A 17,375-nucleotide genomic window follows, 5' to 3' on the forward strand; every position below is an offset into this window, starting at 1 on the left:
CGCTGTAAAAGAGGTTTCCAGGTATCCAGATACAGACAAATGTGTATTTATTACTACCGTTCTCAAAGCTTTCCAGTTATTGTCATGCAATCCTATCCTAAGACATGACCATGCTCTTTGTCATAGCAGAATGCTGAAATCATTTGGTTCTTTTAGCAACTAATGCTCTTTTATTGCAGCACTACATCATTTAGCATGCTGGTATTTGTAGTAGAAAAAATACCCAAGTAGCATACCTGCATTTCACTATTTTATCCCAGAGCATATGGGATACCTGTTTGTTTAAACTAGATATAAACACTTACATAACAAAATGTAGCTTGCTGTAAGCACTGTGCATCATAAACAATTTCCTTTCTTTAATACTTTATTTTATGCTTTTGTTGCATCTCAATGCTGCCGATTTCCTTTGCTCTTCCTGGCACTTCCTGTCCGCATGCATTCATTCAGTATTGGCTGCATGACATTCCTAAGAGTGGGTTTCCTGACTGTGACAACAGTGATCCATGCCTGTATAAGGCCCCTTTCACACTATCCGATCAGGATGGGATCAATGCATGGATTTCCTCTTGATCAGAGTGGTACGGATCGGATGCCACCACTGTGACATTTGTATCCATCCAGTTCTTTCCTCCATCTTTCAATGAAGGAAAAAACTGAAATGACTGGCCCCATGTCAGACTATGGAGAATCATATATAAATGGACATGTTTCTGTTATCAGATTACCTTTGATTCAGCACGATCAGGTACGGTGAAAGGGAACACTGTTCCACTTGGTTTTCTGGACCAGGCTGAAGTCGGGGGCCACTGGATGTGAACAGACGCCCGTCTTTTTAGATCCGACTGCCCAAAGACTTACATTGGGCATCTGATTGGGTCCATCTGAAAAGCAGACCTGATTGGACCATCCATCTAAAAAGGGGCCAATTGTGTGTAGAAAAGGCCACATATAGTCACCACTGGAAGCCTGCGTGACAGGGTGATAACTAGAGGTGCACCGAAATGAAAATGGCAAAACCAAAACGAAACTGAAATAAAAAATATGTCAGGCTGAAACCGAAAATGTTTTTTATTTTAACTGTTTAAAAATATTGTATATTTATTTTATTTATATTTATTTTTTATAAACTTTTTAATTTGTTTAATAATTATTTTTTTATTAATTTTGTATTAAATATTTGTATTTTTTACTTTACCTTTAGGGGCTTTGGGGAAATATAAGACCGCTGATACTTCCCTTTTAAAGTAAAAAAAAAAGATTGAGAACACAGAGACCTCAATCATTCATAATTGAGGATATAGTAACCATACTATATCCTCAATTATTTACAAACACTCAGCAATCACTGATCGCTGAGTGTTTGTACTCGCTCTCCTTCCTGACACGCTGTGGGAGGAGAGACGCCGGCCGATCACAGCGCTCTCCTCCCGCAGCGCTTGGCCGCCTGTGACAGTTTCTCTCCTCCCTGCTGGGACACAGAGCAGTGCCCAGCGTGCAGGAGAGAAAGAACAGATGCATCGCTATTTCGGACAGAAAATGGCACTTTCGGTATTATGCCAAAAGTGCAATTTTCTGCCGATATATCGGGGACAGAGGTATGTTACTCTATAACAGGAAGTTTGTCACCCACTAAAATACCATATGTCCGCAGCAGCAGGACTCTGTAAGTAGACTCCCAGCTGCTATAGCAGTCAGTTTACATGTGTAAAGCTGACTGTAGGGTGACTGTAAAGCTGCCCTGTCACTTTCAAAGGCTCTGAAATGTGCCCCCCCCCCCGCCACCTAACAACCTACGCTGTGTTTCCTGAGCTCCGCTGCCCCTTCTGCAGGCTAGGGACTAGCATCGTGGTTGTCGGATGCATAAGGAGAGTGTATTTTTCATTGAAAATGTACGTTTAATAAACAGCTGCGCTAATATCATGTGATATTAAAAATTGCAACTGCCATCACTATATTCGACAGGGTCTCTGCTTTCGGGAAATATAAAATTCTTGGGGGGGGGTGTTAAGTGCTATTGGGGCCTAAATTGTGCATTTAACATGTGTAAAAAAAAAACATGCAAAGGCAGCTCTGGCAGTGAAAGAATGAAAATGTATCTATGCCCATTTTTTTTCTAGTTGTGGATAGAATGGGGAAGCATTGGAACCCCTGTCTGGTTTTATTTCCTTCAGTGGCTTCTTCAGAGAAATTTCCCCTTACTTTCTGTTTTGGGGAAAGATGGACTTGTTGCCTTTAGTAACTAGTCTGAAGATAATGTTCATGTTCTTGCACTGAAAAAAATGATAACCAAAATCTTTTTACTTCTTATATTCCTTTTCATTTTCTAAATGGGTCTTTTCAGTTCTATCTTAATGCCAATGAAATCTATGAGGTTTAACTCATGCTTGTCAGGATATTTTTTTTACAATTAATTAACATTTTCTACTTTATTACAGCACTTTAATATTCTCATATTAATCTTTAATCTTGTTTCCATCAGTGCCCTACCAACAACACAACTCCTATAGTTCATCAGGAAATGCGGGTCCCATCCAGTGCTATCGATGTGGAGAGACGTGTAAAGGAGAAGTAGTGAGGGTGCAAACCAACCACTTCCACATCCGCTGCTTTACTTGTCAAGGTACCACTCAATAATTTATCTGTGTCCATTTCAGGCATAATGTTGATGATGCATTGGTCTGTGTATATAGTTCAGTCATATACACAATACACTATGAAACAATAAGCCGTCCAACATTTTTCCTGTTCAGCCCCACAGACTGCAACCACCGCTGTCAGAATACATGAACATTGACTGCAGCTGATTACCTCAAATTCAAGCAGTGTATAGCAAGCTAAAGGGGGACATTTAAAAGCAGTACTTTGGCCGCTTCCCAGAGCGCTATAGAAATTGCAGACAGAATCAAACACCGTGCCAGCAGATTTTGGTTCAAGAGAGTATTAATCAATGATGTTCAGGACTGCAGGGCGATAACGGGGCGGCTCTCACCAGGTTCAGAACAACCTCAGCACTGCAAGACAAGAAACAGAGAGCGCCTTGAGGCGCTCTCTGTGTCTTGTCTCCAGGGGCTGACTGGCAACTTTTAGCCCAGGGGGCAAGTACAACCTAGAGGCCCATGGTGCAGCAACTTGGCCTCCCTCCCGCTCTGCCTCTTCCCCCCGCCTTCTCCTTGCCCGTCTGCCACTTTTGCCATCCATGTAACGGTAGTGTGCATGGTCGGGTGATGTGAGGCAGGGAGGAGGTGCGGTGTGTGGAGCGTGGATGCGGGCGGGTCTGGCAATCTCGCTATAGAAATTAATGAAAGTTATTTGTAGAAAAGTAAAATTGGGAGGAGAGCCCGCTCATGTGACCTGCCAAAGTCACATGACTAACCCTTCTCCAATCATGGAGCTATTTATGCTGTTCTACGCAAAGATAACTCACTGGGGCAGCACAAGCTCCACACGACAGGCTGCATTTAATAAATGGGTCCTAAAATGTAGACCACAGTGTGGACCTACAATGCATATAGAGTATAGTGGACAGTGCCCAGGTCTATCCGCTGCCAATTAGAAATGGACCCATAAATGTTCCCTTCAAACAGGCAGTTTGGAAAGTGTTGCTTATCCTGCTCAATTTGAACTGTGGGTGACCCTGCCAGCATCACCTGGTTCGACAAAAGCTGAATATTCAATTGAATTTTGTGACTGCAGCCACTGTTCAGGTATTCTGACAGCTGTGGGTGCCAACTGTCAGAATACTATACCCAGGCAGTGGAATCTGATAGATTGTACAGTACTATCGGTCGAGCACTCTATTCATGCGTTACGATTGTCGTACGAAAAGTCGATCGCATACGATTATCGTACGATAATCGTAAGGTTATGGGCACCTTTAGACATGTTGCACTGCATTTTTTAAAGACCCCATTGGAATTGACTTGAATGATAGTCTGCAGGAGAACACAATCAAAATCTTGCTTGAAGTCAACAATTTGCATTGGTGTGAAATATGGATTTTCTGCTGCCCTAAAGAACTCCAGGAAAAAAACAAAAAACCTTCCCTTGCAGTGGGGCTTCCCCCCGCACTGCAAGAATTAGGTGCTCATTTTGTTTTTTGTTTTTGGGGGGGGGGGTCAAAAAAAGCAGATATACTTACCTGATCCTCAATACCACCAGGCTACTAGACGAGTCCCTGGTACCTGTTCTCCCCTGCGCTCCCATGGCTTCTACACATCTATTGCAGGTCTATTGACTTGCATTAGCCGTTAGGACGCCAAGTGACATTTCACAGCCAGTGCAAGGCTACGTTTTTTTAAAATTCCCGGAGTTCTTCTTGAAATTTTGTCTGGGCTGGATGATGTGACGTAATGTATGATACTACATCTAGTGTGACTAAACCCTAAGAGGTTGGTTGAATCTAGTGAGCTCTGCTGTTTGTGCTATCATTTATTTTCCTTAGAATCTCCACCAAAACATGAAATCAGATGGCTGCCTGGAGGAAGAATAGAAAACTGTCAGCCACAGCGTAGCCTTGAAATGACACCAATATTAGTGCTTTGAAGATGGCTGCGGCCCAGCTTGTGCCATATGAACTGAACATTTAGAGTGCCATAAATTTAACCTACCCATCATCTTTCTGGCAGCTCCACTTCTCTCATTGCTGTGGATGTGACTAGATAAGCAGTTGAACGGTGGCTGCTGAATTTCAATAGAAAAGATCTCAATCCATACTAAAATATGATAGAAAATACAATTGTAGAGTTTCTACTTAAGTGTTTATTATTTGCTAATGAATGTACTAGGATACAGTGGATTATTGGTTAGTATTAAACTGTATCACCATTCTGAATTTACTTTCTATTTAGGTTATTAGATTACATACCGCACATTAGTGTTGCAGTTATTTTGTTTTACACATTGTACAGTGATAGTGTTCATGCATCCTGTAAAAAGCTTGTTGGCATATGGCATTCATGGATGAATTTCCCTTTAGTAGGATTAATAGGGTTATGGTTAAGTTGACAAAATCAAGGGCAGGATAAAGAAAGTGGATCAAGGAATAGAAAATGGAAGAAAATATAATAGATGGGAAGGGTAATGAATACAGGAGATAAATGGATTGGGTGAAATGGGAGGAAAGATAAAAGATGGATCCTGGTTGGGGCTGCAAGAGTGACAATGTGGGTGGAATGTGAGAGACATGTGAGTACAAGTAGTTTTTATTCTAGCAAAATGTTACACCTAACCTTCTTACTGATTAAAAACATATATTATCACCCATTAATGATAAAGATCTGCACAGTGATCCTGTGACATGAACTCAAAGAATAAAACAAATACAGTGTGTAAAGTCAAAGTCTTTACTGATGTGTATTTTGGCTTATCATTTTCAACATCATTATTATTATTACATGGATTTCTATAGTGCCGACAAGTTACACAGCACTTTACATAGTTGTACATTCACACAGTGGTGTATTTAGGTTTTGTGCTGCCCTAGGCAAGACTAAACTCGGACTCTACCCTCAAGGAGCTTACAATCTAAGGTGCCTGTCTCACATGCATACATAGTGGGCCAATTTAGAAAGGAGCCAATTAACCTACCAGCATGTCTTTGGAGTGTGGAAGGAAACCAGAGTACCCAGAGGAAACCCATGCAAGCACAGGGAGAACATGCAAACTGCTTGCAGATAGTGACCTGGCCGGGATTTGAACTGGGGACCCCCAGTGCTGCAAGGCAGAAGTGCTAAACGCTGCGCCACTGTGCTGCCCCATAATGTATGTAGCTTGCATTTTACTAGCTCACCCTTGTATACATTTCTCCAAGGTCTCTATCACTTACCTGGTAGGAGACCAGTAAGACAAGAAGGTTTCTCTTGTGTCTCATGTCCTGTACCCCCTGGAGGTGGGAACAGAGAGAAGGTCTAAGCTGGGGCAGATGCAGAGGGTCTCACTGGGGGCATATGCGGAGGGTCTAAGCAGGGGCAGATGCGGAGGGTCTAAGCAGGGGCAGATGCGGAGGTCTCACCAAGGGCAGATGCGGAGGGTCTCACCAGGGGCAGATGCAGAGGGTCTCACCAGGGGCAGATGCGGAGGGTCTCACCAGGGGCAGATGCGGAGGGTCTCACCAGGGGCAGATGCAGGGGGTCTCACCAGGGGCAGATGCAGGGGGTCTCACCTGGGGCAGATGCTGAGGGTCTCACTAGGGGCAGATGCGGAGGGTCTCACCAGGGGCAGATGCGGAGGGTCTAAGCAGGGGCAAATGCGGAGGGTCTAAACAGGGGCAGATGTGGATGGTATCATTAGGGGCAGATGCGGAAGCCTCACTAGGGGCAGATGCAGAGGTCTCACTAGGGCCAGATGCGGAGGTCTCACCAGGGGCAGATGCAAAGGTCTCACCAAGAGCAGATTCAGAGGTTTAACCAGGGGCAGATGCGGGCACCATTCCTACAGTAAGGCCCCCCAGCTTCGGGCTCTCCTGCAGCCACATCGGGGGTAGGTCCACCCTCCAACCATACACCCCCTATCGTAACATGCCCCCCGCTACCTTTGAGCTCTTTTAGGCCGCGCTGCTGCAAAACTTGGAGATGCCACTGTATTAAAGCAGCGACAGCAGTGTCTGGTGGGCATGGGAGGCAGGCGATACTGCCGTCGCCGCTTTAACACAGCCATGTCTCTTTCCATGCGGGCTGGTAAGGGAACCGGGTGGGGGGAGGGGTCGGTGACATATGGTCAGTCCGCCCCGTGGGGCACTTGTTCTGGTAACAGTTTTCGAAGGTAGTATACTCCCATATGTTGGTAAAATTTCACCTATACTTCCTGTTATATCGCTGGAGACAGGAAGCATAAAGATATAACGCCAACATATCTAACCCTTCTCCATACTATCCAAAACAAAGATAAATATCTACCTTGAGTCCTACTTTAATTATGCACTTGAGTTCCTTTAGTAAAAGCCATGTGTAGAGTTAATGCAACAAAAGCCATGCTTGGAAGCTGGAGTGCAGCTAATGAAATGTCTGTAACGTGTCTTTATTGCTATATAAACATTATGCAGTGTCATCCATCAGAGGAAGGAGAGTTGAGCAGCTTCAGAATAACAGCCATGCTAAAGTGTCATTCAGGAATCTGATCTGCAAGGCTATTCAGTGCTGTGACCAGTGAGAAGGAGATGGCTTTTATGAAGCCAGTATAAAGACATGCTTTTAACTTCTTTATAGATGCTAAAAGATGGTGTTACAGTCCTCACTAGGGGCTATTGATTTTTTACACTTTTTACCTGAAAGAAAAATATATTGCTTTCATGTCTCTCAAAAGTGAGCTTCCAGCTTTTGTCGGCATGGCCAACATATAATTCAGAAAGTATTTATTTGATCTGCACAACCTCATGTCTAATGATCTGATACAAATTAGACATTATGTTCTTGGCTTCATACCTAGCTAAAGTGTACAATGCTAGTAATTCAAAGAAAATTATATACTGCAAAGGGAATGGGAAGGTGATAGTGCGGTTGCTGCGGTTGCTGCTGATAAATCGCCGAACTTCTCGATCCTGTCACGGCTCTCTGCCGTATCAGGGGCCCCCTCCCCGATCCTCCAGCGCTGACTGGCGGAACGGACGGGGGAGGGGGCGGGTACAGCTGGCTCTTCCTCTAGATAGGCAGAGCCATCTGTCAATCACGCAGCTGGGCGGATCCAGACATAATTGTCGGGATCCGCTTCAGCTGCGGCGTCTCAGTATACTGCGAGCTGTAGCTCTCCTTTTAAACCTTAAAAATACAGTCAAGTACATTGCCTAATAACAAAAATGTACGGTATCTTATTTGTGGTGCTTGAATGCATTTTTGAGATTTAACTTCTGAGTTTAGTGTCACTTTAAGGACCAATTAGTTGAAGTGTTAGGGTCAATTAAGAATTAGAGTTAGATTAAAGATCTTCTTGCAAGAAAACACTGATAAAATGGACTGTATATCTTCTCACAAGACTTTTGCTTTTTTCTTAATTCCCCAGTGTATAAATCCTTTTTAAGTTTAGGTCAAGTTTTAAGGGGTATTTTTGGTAAAGTTTTAGGGTCAGAGGATGAGGATAGGTTAACAGTTCTTGCTTTTTAACACCATCTAATTTTTAAATTTTCACCAAGAATTAACAGAGCCTGGCTTCTGGGGCCGAAAACCAACATACAAAGTAGGGTAAATATTAGCCTGCTTTCAGTCATAATGGTCTTCTGGTGCTTTTCAATTCTGTCTCTTTTTTTGTATAAAAACTGTATAAGGCTTAGATTGTGGAGATCTTTGTGGCTTATACAGACTTGTTATGACGGGCAAAGTTTCAGACCCACGGCAACCTGTCAGGTTTTAACATTTACAGGGTTATTCACAAAAGGGTGAAGAGTTTGGAGAAGGCAGGGGAAGTGAATGATCTAGGACAACATAGCTGAACTGTAACGTGAACTGAATTGGAGAATTTTGCCAGATCAGCTATTTTGCCCTAGATTGTTCACTTCTCCTAACTCATCACTCTTTTGTGAATTTGGTTTTTAGGGGTTACTGCATTTATACAATTTTGCTTTGTTTATTGAGTGATGTTTAAAGAACCCAACTTTCCATCAGCCATGCTAGCACTGCCATGGTAGTAAGCACAGAACTAAAGTAGCCTTAGAGCACCACTGAAAGAGCCAAGGACATTGTCTGACATCTTCATCCACCTTCTTCGAAAGAGCAAAAAGCATGTGATTGCCGCTATTAAGTCAATTCTACAATATAGTTGTTTGTCAATAGTGTTGAATTCATGTAAAATGTATGGCACAGCTGTTTGTCCTCAGTGTTTGTATCTCAGTTGTAAAATTGTTTGTTCTTTTTAATGATGACATTAATGATGGCATATTTAACACCATCATTTAAACAGTAATCACAAGGGATGTCATCATTTGACATTGAAACATCAGATTCACATCTATATAGCTGCTGTGTACAAAACGTTATTTGCATTCTAAGTGAAACATTTTTCATTTATCACCAACCATAGGTGATCCATATGATGTTGCAAAACTTTGGTGATCCAGATGGATTTTGGTAAAGAGGACCAGTCATGTCTGGGCTTATTTACGCCCATTTTTAAAGTGTTATTACTGTGCAGGTTTACCTATGAAATATTTATATTTGGTCCTTAATGCATAGCAGAATTTAATAGTAGTACCATGTCGTCATTTACAATTCTCTCAACTGCCATTATGCATTTTCCAGAACGGGGAAAGGGTTTGTGAAGTAAGGCAGTGGACAGGGTAGAGAAATATATAAGAGTGACCACAGAAAAAAGACAAGGGGTCCATTAAGATTCCCAATAGAGACCTTAGGTGACTCTCTGTCCAGCCCTTGGCACTGATAGGAAGTGTGAAAATTAGCATATCAGAGGGCTTGGGGACTATTGGATACCAGATTAATCACATTATCTTAAACGTGACAACAAAGTCATCTTTAGAAATGTTTAGTAATGACAATCTGCAATACTTTCACATAATTGCCGGCTTTTTATTCTTTGCATACCTTCGTTTTGTTTTCCTCCCCATTCTTCTCACAGTGGCCATTTTCACTAAGGGCAGATGAATCCATTCCTCCCTGGAACTCTGGGTCTGCCTCCTGGAACATTTAACAGTGCACATCATCTCAGGGGGAAAAATGCCTTTTCCCCAAGATTTTGTAGTTTACAAAATGAGAAGTAATCTCAGAAAGGCACTGGTGATGTAGCCTTCCCAGGATGCATTTGTAAGGCCGGGGCTACATCACTAATGCCAAAGAGGACCAGGAAGTGGATAAACAGTAATTGTAAGTAAAAACAAAAAATGTTTAACTAATGAATGTAAGATGATTTCATATCAGCGTGCAGAGCAGCTGCATGCTGATGTAATTTTCAGTGCATGGGGGAAAAGATCCACTTTAAAGAGAATCTGACTTGATAGATTAATGAAGACTGCTCTCGTTTTTAAAAAATGTTAGTTCCCTGGCTGTCATTCTGATGCTTTGACGATGATGATGTGTTCTCCCAATCGCTGACCTGAAACAAGTATGAAGATAAGGAGCGTTGATGCTTTTCTGACACTCGTTAACAGCACGCTTATTCCTACTCTGTGAATCAAGAGTACAGGCGTCCGATACAGCAAGGCATCTATCATTTTCAGAAGGAGACCTGCAGCCCCCCACACTTCACTCATGACTGTGTCACTTTACATGTACATACAGGCACTCACAAAGAAGTCTGTAGAGCCAACTACTTCAAGGTACTAGGAGTGTGTCAGTGACTGTGAGGTGTTGAGAGTTGTTAAGTTTTTAAGCTCCCAGTCTTGCAATAGGCATCCCACAGGTAGGTGTATACTACAGTGTTATATTTATGGAGTTTTTCCTTAGGCCTCATGCACACACAACACAAGAGCAAAATTGTACATTGCGTATATGCGCGTATATGCGTGCACTATATGCAATCCCAGAATGCATCATTCGCAATAGAAATTTTAATGAACTGTACGCGCGTACACCCGCGCAAACTCGCGTACATGCGTGTGAAATAGGCAGAAATACGTTGCCCGGACTCATCTCGGGTCCATTCTGTTTTTGCGCATCTTAACGCAGCGCAAATATACGGCTCCATACGCAGCTATGTGTATGGAGCCATTTGTTTGCATATGCCGCATATAGGACAATACGCGCATACACGTATATACGCAGCGTATTTTACGGCAGTGTGAATGAGGCCTTAATCTCTGACTTTCAATTTTAGGTAGCTAGTGATATATGAAATACAGTTTGCCAATCTAAAGGGTTAAAACAACTGCCTGAGCTTGTTTCTAGCTGTGTGCAGTAAAAGTAGTACTCCCTTCTAAGCTCTTTCAGTCTCCTTGATTTCCCTTTGCAGCATACAGGTGACATCAGGGTTTTTTTAGGCATCTGATGTATCTGTAAAGAGAACCTGTCACTCCTGTGTACATTGTCTCACAGTAGGCTCGCCAGCCCCCAGGCAATTTTTCTTTAGGTTTTGTCTGAAAAAATTATTCAGTCCACAGTAAGCTGCCACCAACAGTTTTGAGCGTTCCCAGTTTTAAAAGGACCAAAATATTGTAATTTAGGTGAAAAGTAATCAAAATGCCTTCTAACTGGCAGTGTGATAGATTCCATTGCTAAACTGCTACAACCCATACAATTACAGTTAATTTCTTTTTTTTAATTTCAAGCTGATGAGGAATTCCACAACTGCCAGAAAATTGTCAAGTGTATGACCAGCTTTTAAGAAACTTTGCCCACTGGCTTATACTCACCTCGACTCTTCTCTCAAATACCCATTACTTCTGGGAAGTGGGTATGAGGTATGAGGTATCTCACCTTCTGCAGCTAGACATACACTTTTCATTTTTTTTCTCATTCAGCCCTAAGGCATGAATGAGAAAAAAACGCTTGACTCCTCCATCCATATTAAACCACGTGGATGGTTAAATCCTTCCCAGGGGGTCTATTGTATTCTGGTGTGCTGCTGTCAGAATATCGGAATATGACTGCAGCTGATTCGGCCAGGAATTTTATTGCAAAAATCAACTTTTGTTAAACAGAGGGGTGCTGACTTGGCTATACACTGCTTGCATTTTGTTCATAATTAGCAGCATAATTTGAGCAGTGTGGACATCTTACCCGTCCTGCCAGGATGCACTGCCTGGGTCTAAGAGGCCATTCGCTAGGTGAATACTGTTGGTTGGAGGAGATAAGGTAATTAATCCTGTAAATGACAGACGCAGAGCTTGTGCAGTGATTGGAGCTTCTGCATCCAAATAGGGTTGCGGTGGTAGTGCTGGGACAGGTAAATATCTGTGACTGGAGATGACCTATGAAGAGAACCTTTGCCATTAGATGGGCAAAGTGACAGATTTTTTAAATTTTAATTTAGTTTGTGTCTCCATTATCCTTTGCATACCAGCTGAAGTCAGGTTGACCATGGAGTGAGGGACACATATAATCTGTGCAGTTTCTACTTTCCTGCTATGGTAGTTATCTTAATTCACACCTGAGGTGTCACAGAATTGGAGTCTGAGGCCTGGTTCACACCTGTGCAGGGATTCACGCATTTTTGTGCGCAATCGCTGCACGTTTATGAAAATGCGCACAAACGGGAAATGGGCTTGCGGTGTCATTCATTTCTAATGGCACCCCAAGCGCGGCTGCACGATAAACAAGGTATGTGCGTTCCCGGGACGCTCGGGCCCTGGGATGCTCAGGTGTAAATCAGGCCTTAAGGCTATAGTCTCTCCATTGCCACATCCACGCTAGTGTGGATGGGGAATCCCCCTGTCGGGATGTTGTATTCTGACAGTGACTAGTGTGCCGCTATTAGAATACCCAAAGCTGATTGGATACACTCACTGTTTGAACAAACGTTTTCCACACGACTTCTACGATTTTCAGATCTAAGAATATTGGCCGGGAGGCTGCAGGGTCCTCCCATGGAATGAATTTTGGCTGCTTCAAAGAAAACTTGCACTGTATATGGCTAGCTTTAATCTTCATGGTATAGTATGTTAAACGGGGGGCATTAATAGGACTGTGAACTGATAGCACAGAAAAAGGCAACATTTTATGAGTAGGCAGTGGAGTACCTCTTTAAAGAAAAATAAATATATGGGCTATTATTGCTGACCTTTTTATAGAGCCAAAACTTGTTTTTCTTTTATAGTTTTAGATACAGGACTGAACGGGTTAGAATCCCTGTTAGGTTTTTGAATTGTCAAGGAAACAGCAATAGGGGGATATCTTCTCATAGGGACTCTTGTACTGGTAGTAGCTGTCTAAGAGGGCATATCCTTCTCTCTTTTTGAGTCCATCTCACTTCCTCCCGTGTCTACAGGACAGGAAATGTCCAATGGGACACAGAGGTAAAAAACTGCAATGGGTTTAAAACCACTGACTACTCTATTTAATAAAAAAAAGGGTTTGGTTTTAGAATTGCTCATAAAATATTTAAGGTAGGGGGTGAGCATGACAGCCAGGCAGCTGGAATTTCCTAAAGGAGGTCAGCGCCCATATTTTCTTGTACAGTGGAGCTTGCATTGTGATTACATAAAAAAAAGGTACAGTAATAATAGCTTATTGCAGCATACTATAAGTACAATGCATTGAAGTACACACATTGTCTGCATTCCTTGTGTAGATTGTATCCTTCATTTGCCATTGTCAGATATCAGCTGATTTCATAGACAGAATTTACCTCCCGATTTCATATTGTCTTCAGTTCACTCCCTCTAAGCATAAGAGAGACACACAAAGATATATGTCTGAGGAAGAGAGAGATTGGTAACATAAGGAATTACATAACCAGCAAATTACTGAGAGATCTTCTCAGTTCAGTATCCTCAGTGGCACAGCAACATGAAGAGGGCTGGGCTGTTAAAACTGGAACATAGCATGGGTAACGTTAGTTTACAAACTTAGTAAGATATGTACTATAATTAGAACTTTAATATGATGTTATTAAAACGGAACAAATGATAAATTAGATTAGATTGCATCTGAAAAATTATGTAATAAGCACAGGTATATTTTAAAACGCATTATCATACAATAACACAGCTAAACAATTTTGTAGCTGCTTCTATTTATGTAATAAAATTGTGTCATACCAAACAGTGTTTGGTATCAACCTACTACATTGATATGGTTATTAGGAGTGGGATACAACTTAGATAGAAATACATATTTATTTCAAGTTTTTGACCATAGATACCCTTTATCTGCCTGCAATTTGCAGTAGAGCTAAGATTGGCTCTCGGCACTGCTTATGGCTCTCCCAGTCTCAAACTGGCCATACACAGAGCAAATAGGCACCCCTCTCCTGGACGATTTTTCAACCGACATTTGTTGAAGGATTCAGTCATATGCAGGCACTGTCCAGTATGCAGCAGCCGCTGGAGATGTGGCTGTGAAATACAATAGCAGGAGGACGGGATTCGTCCATCCACACTGTTTAGCAATGATGGAGTAATCTGTATAGTGTCAGCCTTAGTGTACCTATGCAGGGCATTACAGAAATCTGATAGCAAGGCAGCTTCCATCTATTCTAATCTAGGGCTGCAACAACTAATCGACATCATCGATTATAATAATCCATGCAATAATGAATGTAATGATTCCCAATGAATACATAACTGGAATAAACGGTGTAGTTCTGTATACCTGCCTAGTGTTCAGCTTTAAAATAGTTTACCAGGCTGTGTGAGTGCAACCTTGCCACTTTTCTTCTTTAAGATCATCAGCTGAAGATGGCCTTCACTTAATTTATTCTAATAATGCCATTAATGCTTCCGGTACCGCTGACAGGGAAAATAAAGTGAATTAGAGACTTTTATTGCACAATCACATAAACCTGTCAGCTCAGCAGGCATTTGGTTTCATTACAGTGTACTGCTCTTCATAAAATCCAGAGGAGCTAGCATATGGATTGCAGAGATGCTTAGACCTATACTAGTTTACACTATGACTCACATCATTATGTACATAACCAGGTACTCATGTGCTAATGTGCTATAAAAGTAATATATTAGTGTACAGTGAGGAATAATGCATGAGAATGTGCAGAAAGAACACATTTTACCAGTTAGGGCCCTACCTCAACATCCCTTTTCTGTGCATTGTTCTTGATATTAAGTCCCATTATGTGTTAATTGGAATAGTGTTTTGCTGGCTGCCTCTACAGCACTGACTGTAAAATGCTAGATCTCTGAATCAATGAAAGTACTGATTACATGCAATAGCTTTGTGACGGACAATCAATACCGCTGCCATCTGAAGAAGTTAGTTAAGAGAACATAATTGTTTTCGTTATATTCCAGTCTTGTGACCTTAACCTATGAACCTGAAATCTGTTGTAACACACGCTGAACAACATTAAATACACTAAGGATTCTGCAAATAAACATTTAATTGTAGCTATAGCTAGTATAAGTTAGATCAGGAGTAGACAAACTCTGTCCCTCCAGCTGCAGTGACACTACAAATTCCATAATGCCTCTGCCTCTAGGAGTCAGGCCTGTGGCTGTCAGAGTCCTGCAGTGTCTCATGGGATTTGTAGTTTCACTGCAGCTGGAGTGCCGAGGTTGCCTACCCCTGACTTAGACGTTATGGTTTTATAAATGGGTGACAGGTACTCTTGACATTCTCCTTGACCAGCTGGTCATAGAAGACTTAGGGGTCTATTCACGAAGCTGCCGAAGGATCTAGCCGTAGCTTCGGCCGATCCTTCGGCTAGCTCCGGCCTAAGGACCCCTTCGGTTCAGTAGAACCGAAGGGATGCTGTACGGGCTATTCACTATAGCTCGTACAGCTCCCGAACCTAGTCGAGCCGAACGCATATGCATCAACAGCCTGCTTCTGACAGCTGGGCGGAGCCAGCCGTGATCTTACGGCTGGCTCCGGCCACTTGCAGAGAGATCAGCGTCCCTGGTTACCTGCTAACCAGGGACACTGATCTCCAAACAGCTAACTCTCCCTGGCGCCCCGGGAGTCTCCTGCTCCCGGCCGCCAAGGAGAGAAACACTGCTGTTTCTTTTTTTTCTTTATTCTGACACGGAGCGATAGTGAATAGACCCCTTAGTTGCGGTAATTTGTGCAGTCTAGAGGATGCAGATGAGAGTGGGAATGGGGATGAAGGGAAGTTGGTGTCAGTGAGGACATGAGGCAGTCTCCCTGAGACTTTGGTGTACTGAAGTGAAGAGAAGAAGCCCTATGTAAGCATCAAGTTGCGACTTGGAGCTTACACACTCCTACGGACTCTTTTCCTACCCCCGTGTGACAGTAACGGGTGCCTGAGCAGCCAGTCACCAGCGATATGCTAAAGGAACAGGAGTCACATGCTCCTTAATAACCATTGAGCGGAGTTGTGAAGAAAAGGTATGTGCAGCTGTGCAGAGCAGCAAAGTGTATGTAAAAACCTGAACAATGAACTTCTCTTTGCTCCCTTTTCGTCTGGTAAATATAACATTGAAAGGGTTTGCTTATAAATGTTTATAAGTGCCAGAAAAACTTGTTATCTTGTCAGAGATTCTGCCAGAAATTCTAACAACTTCTTGTCAGAGTTCTGTCCTGTATCTTCTGCAGACTTCCTGTGTTATCTCAAATATCCTATTTAGTCCTCCTTAGTTCTCATCTTAGGAATAAAAGTCAAGTTGTGTCTATGTTTTGGAGCTGAAGACAGTGGGAGGGATTAAGTAGTTTAGCAAAAGACAACCATGGATGGGACTAGTTTTTCCAGCACATCCCACAGATGTTCGATTGGATTAAGATCTGAAGAATTTGGGAGGCCAAATCAACACCTCAAACTAGTTGTTGTGTTCCTCAAACCATTCTTGAATAGTTTTTTCAGTGTGGCAGGGAGCATTATCCTGCTGAAAGAGGCTATTGTCACAGGGAACAACTTTTCCAAGGTGTGTGCTTGGTCAGCAACAATGTTTAGGTTGATGATAAGTGCCAAAGTAGCAGCCACATGAATGGCAGGATCCAAAGTTTCCCAAAAGGGCATTGCCAAAGCATCACACTCACTTTTACCCATAATGTATCCTGGTGCCATCTCTTTCCCAGGTAGGCGACACACATGCACCCGGCCATCCAAATGATGTAAAAGAACACATGAGTCATCAGACAAGGCCACCATCTTCCATTGCACTGTGGCCCAGTTCTGATGCTCACGCGCCTATTATAGGAGCGTGGTATTTTAGTGGTGGATACAGATCAGCATGGGCACCCTGACCAGCCTGTGGCTACACAGTCCCATACACAACGATCTGCAATGCACTGTGTGTTCAGACACCTTTCTATCAGAACCAGCATTAACTTTTTTTTATCATTCTGAGCTACAGTAGCTCTTCTATTGGATCAGACTACACGGACCAGCCTTCTCTCCCCATGTGCATCAGAGAGCCTTGGCCCCCCATGGTAGGTCCTGACCACTGCAGACCGGGAACATCCCGCAAGAGCTGCAGTTCTGGAGTTGCTCTGACCCAGTCACCTAGCCATCACAATTTGGCCCTTGTCAAATCCTTACACTTTCCCATGTTTTTTGCTTCCAAAACATCAACTTCAGAGACAACATGTTCATGCCAAATGTATCCCACCCACTTCCAGGTGCCATTGTGATGAGATAATCAATGTTATTCACCTCACCAGTCAGTGCATCAGCTACTCTTGCCACTTGTGTTGGACAGCTTGCTCTGTTAAACAAAGTTGAAAAATAACAACCTTACTGCCAGGATCAAAAAGTAAAAATAAAAAGGAGAAAAGCTAAAAAAAAAGAAAGGCAATGCAGGGACTGCTTCTAAGGATCGGCAAGCTGCAGTATATTACATTTTTGTTTTTGGTTTATACACG

General features: G+C 42.6%; 1 protein-coding gene across 1 annotated transcript in view; it reads left to right on the plus strand.

Annotated features, from left to right (window-relative positions):
- Window positions 1–1,644: 1,644 nt before the first annotated feature.
- The window catches only part of ABLIM3 (actin binding LIM protein family member 3), a 96,861-nt gene continuing 81,130 nt past the window's right edge, over window positions 1,645–17,375 (plus strand). Inside the window, exons 1-2 of the mRNA XM_018553040.1 lie at window positions 1,645–1,666; window positions 2,483–2,623. Coding sequence (XP_018408542.1) covers window positions 1,645–1,666; window positions 2,483–2,623 — 163 coding nt within the window. The remainder of the gene's footprint in view (window positions 1,667–2,482; window positions 2,624–17,375) is intronic.

The sequence above is a fragment of the Nanorana parkeri genome, unplaced genomic scaffold (assembly GCF_000935625.1).
Source record: "Nanorana parkeri isolate BGI_ZX_2015 unplaced genomic scaffold, ASM93562v1 scaffold107, whole genome shotgun sequence".
NCBI classification, from domain to species: domain Eukaryota; kingdom Metazoa; phylum Chordata; class Amphibia; order Anura; family Dicroglossidae; genus Nanorana; species Nanorana parkeri.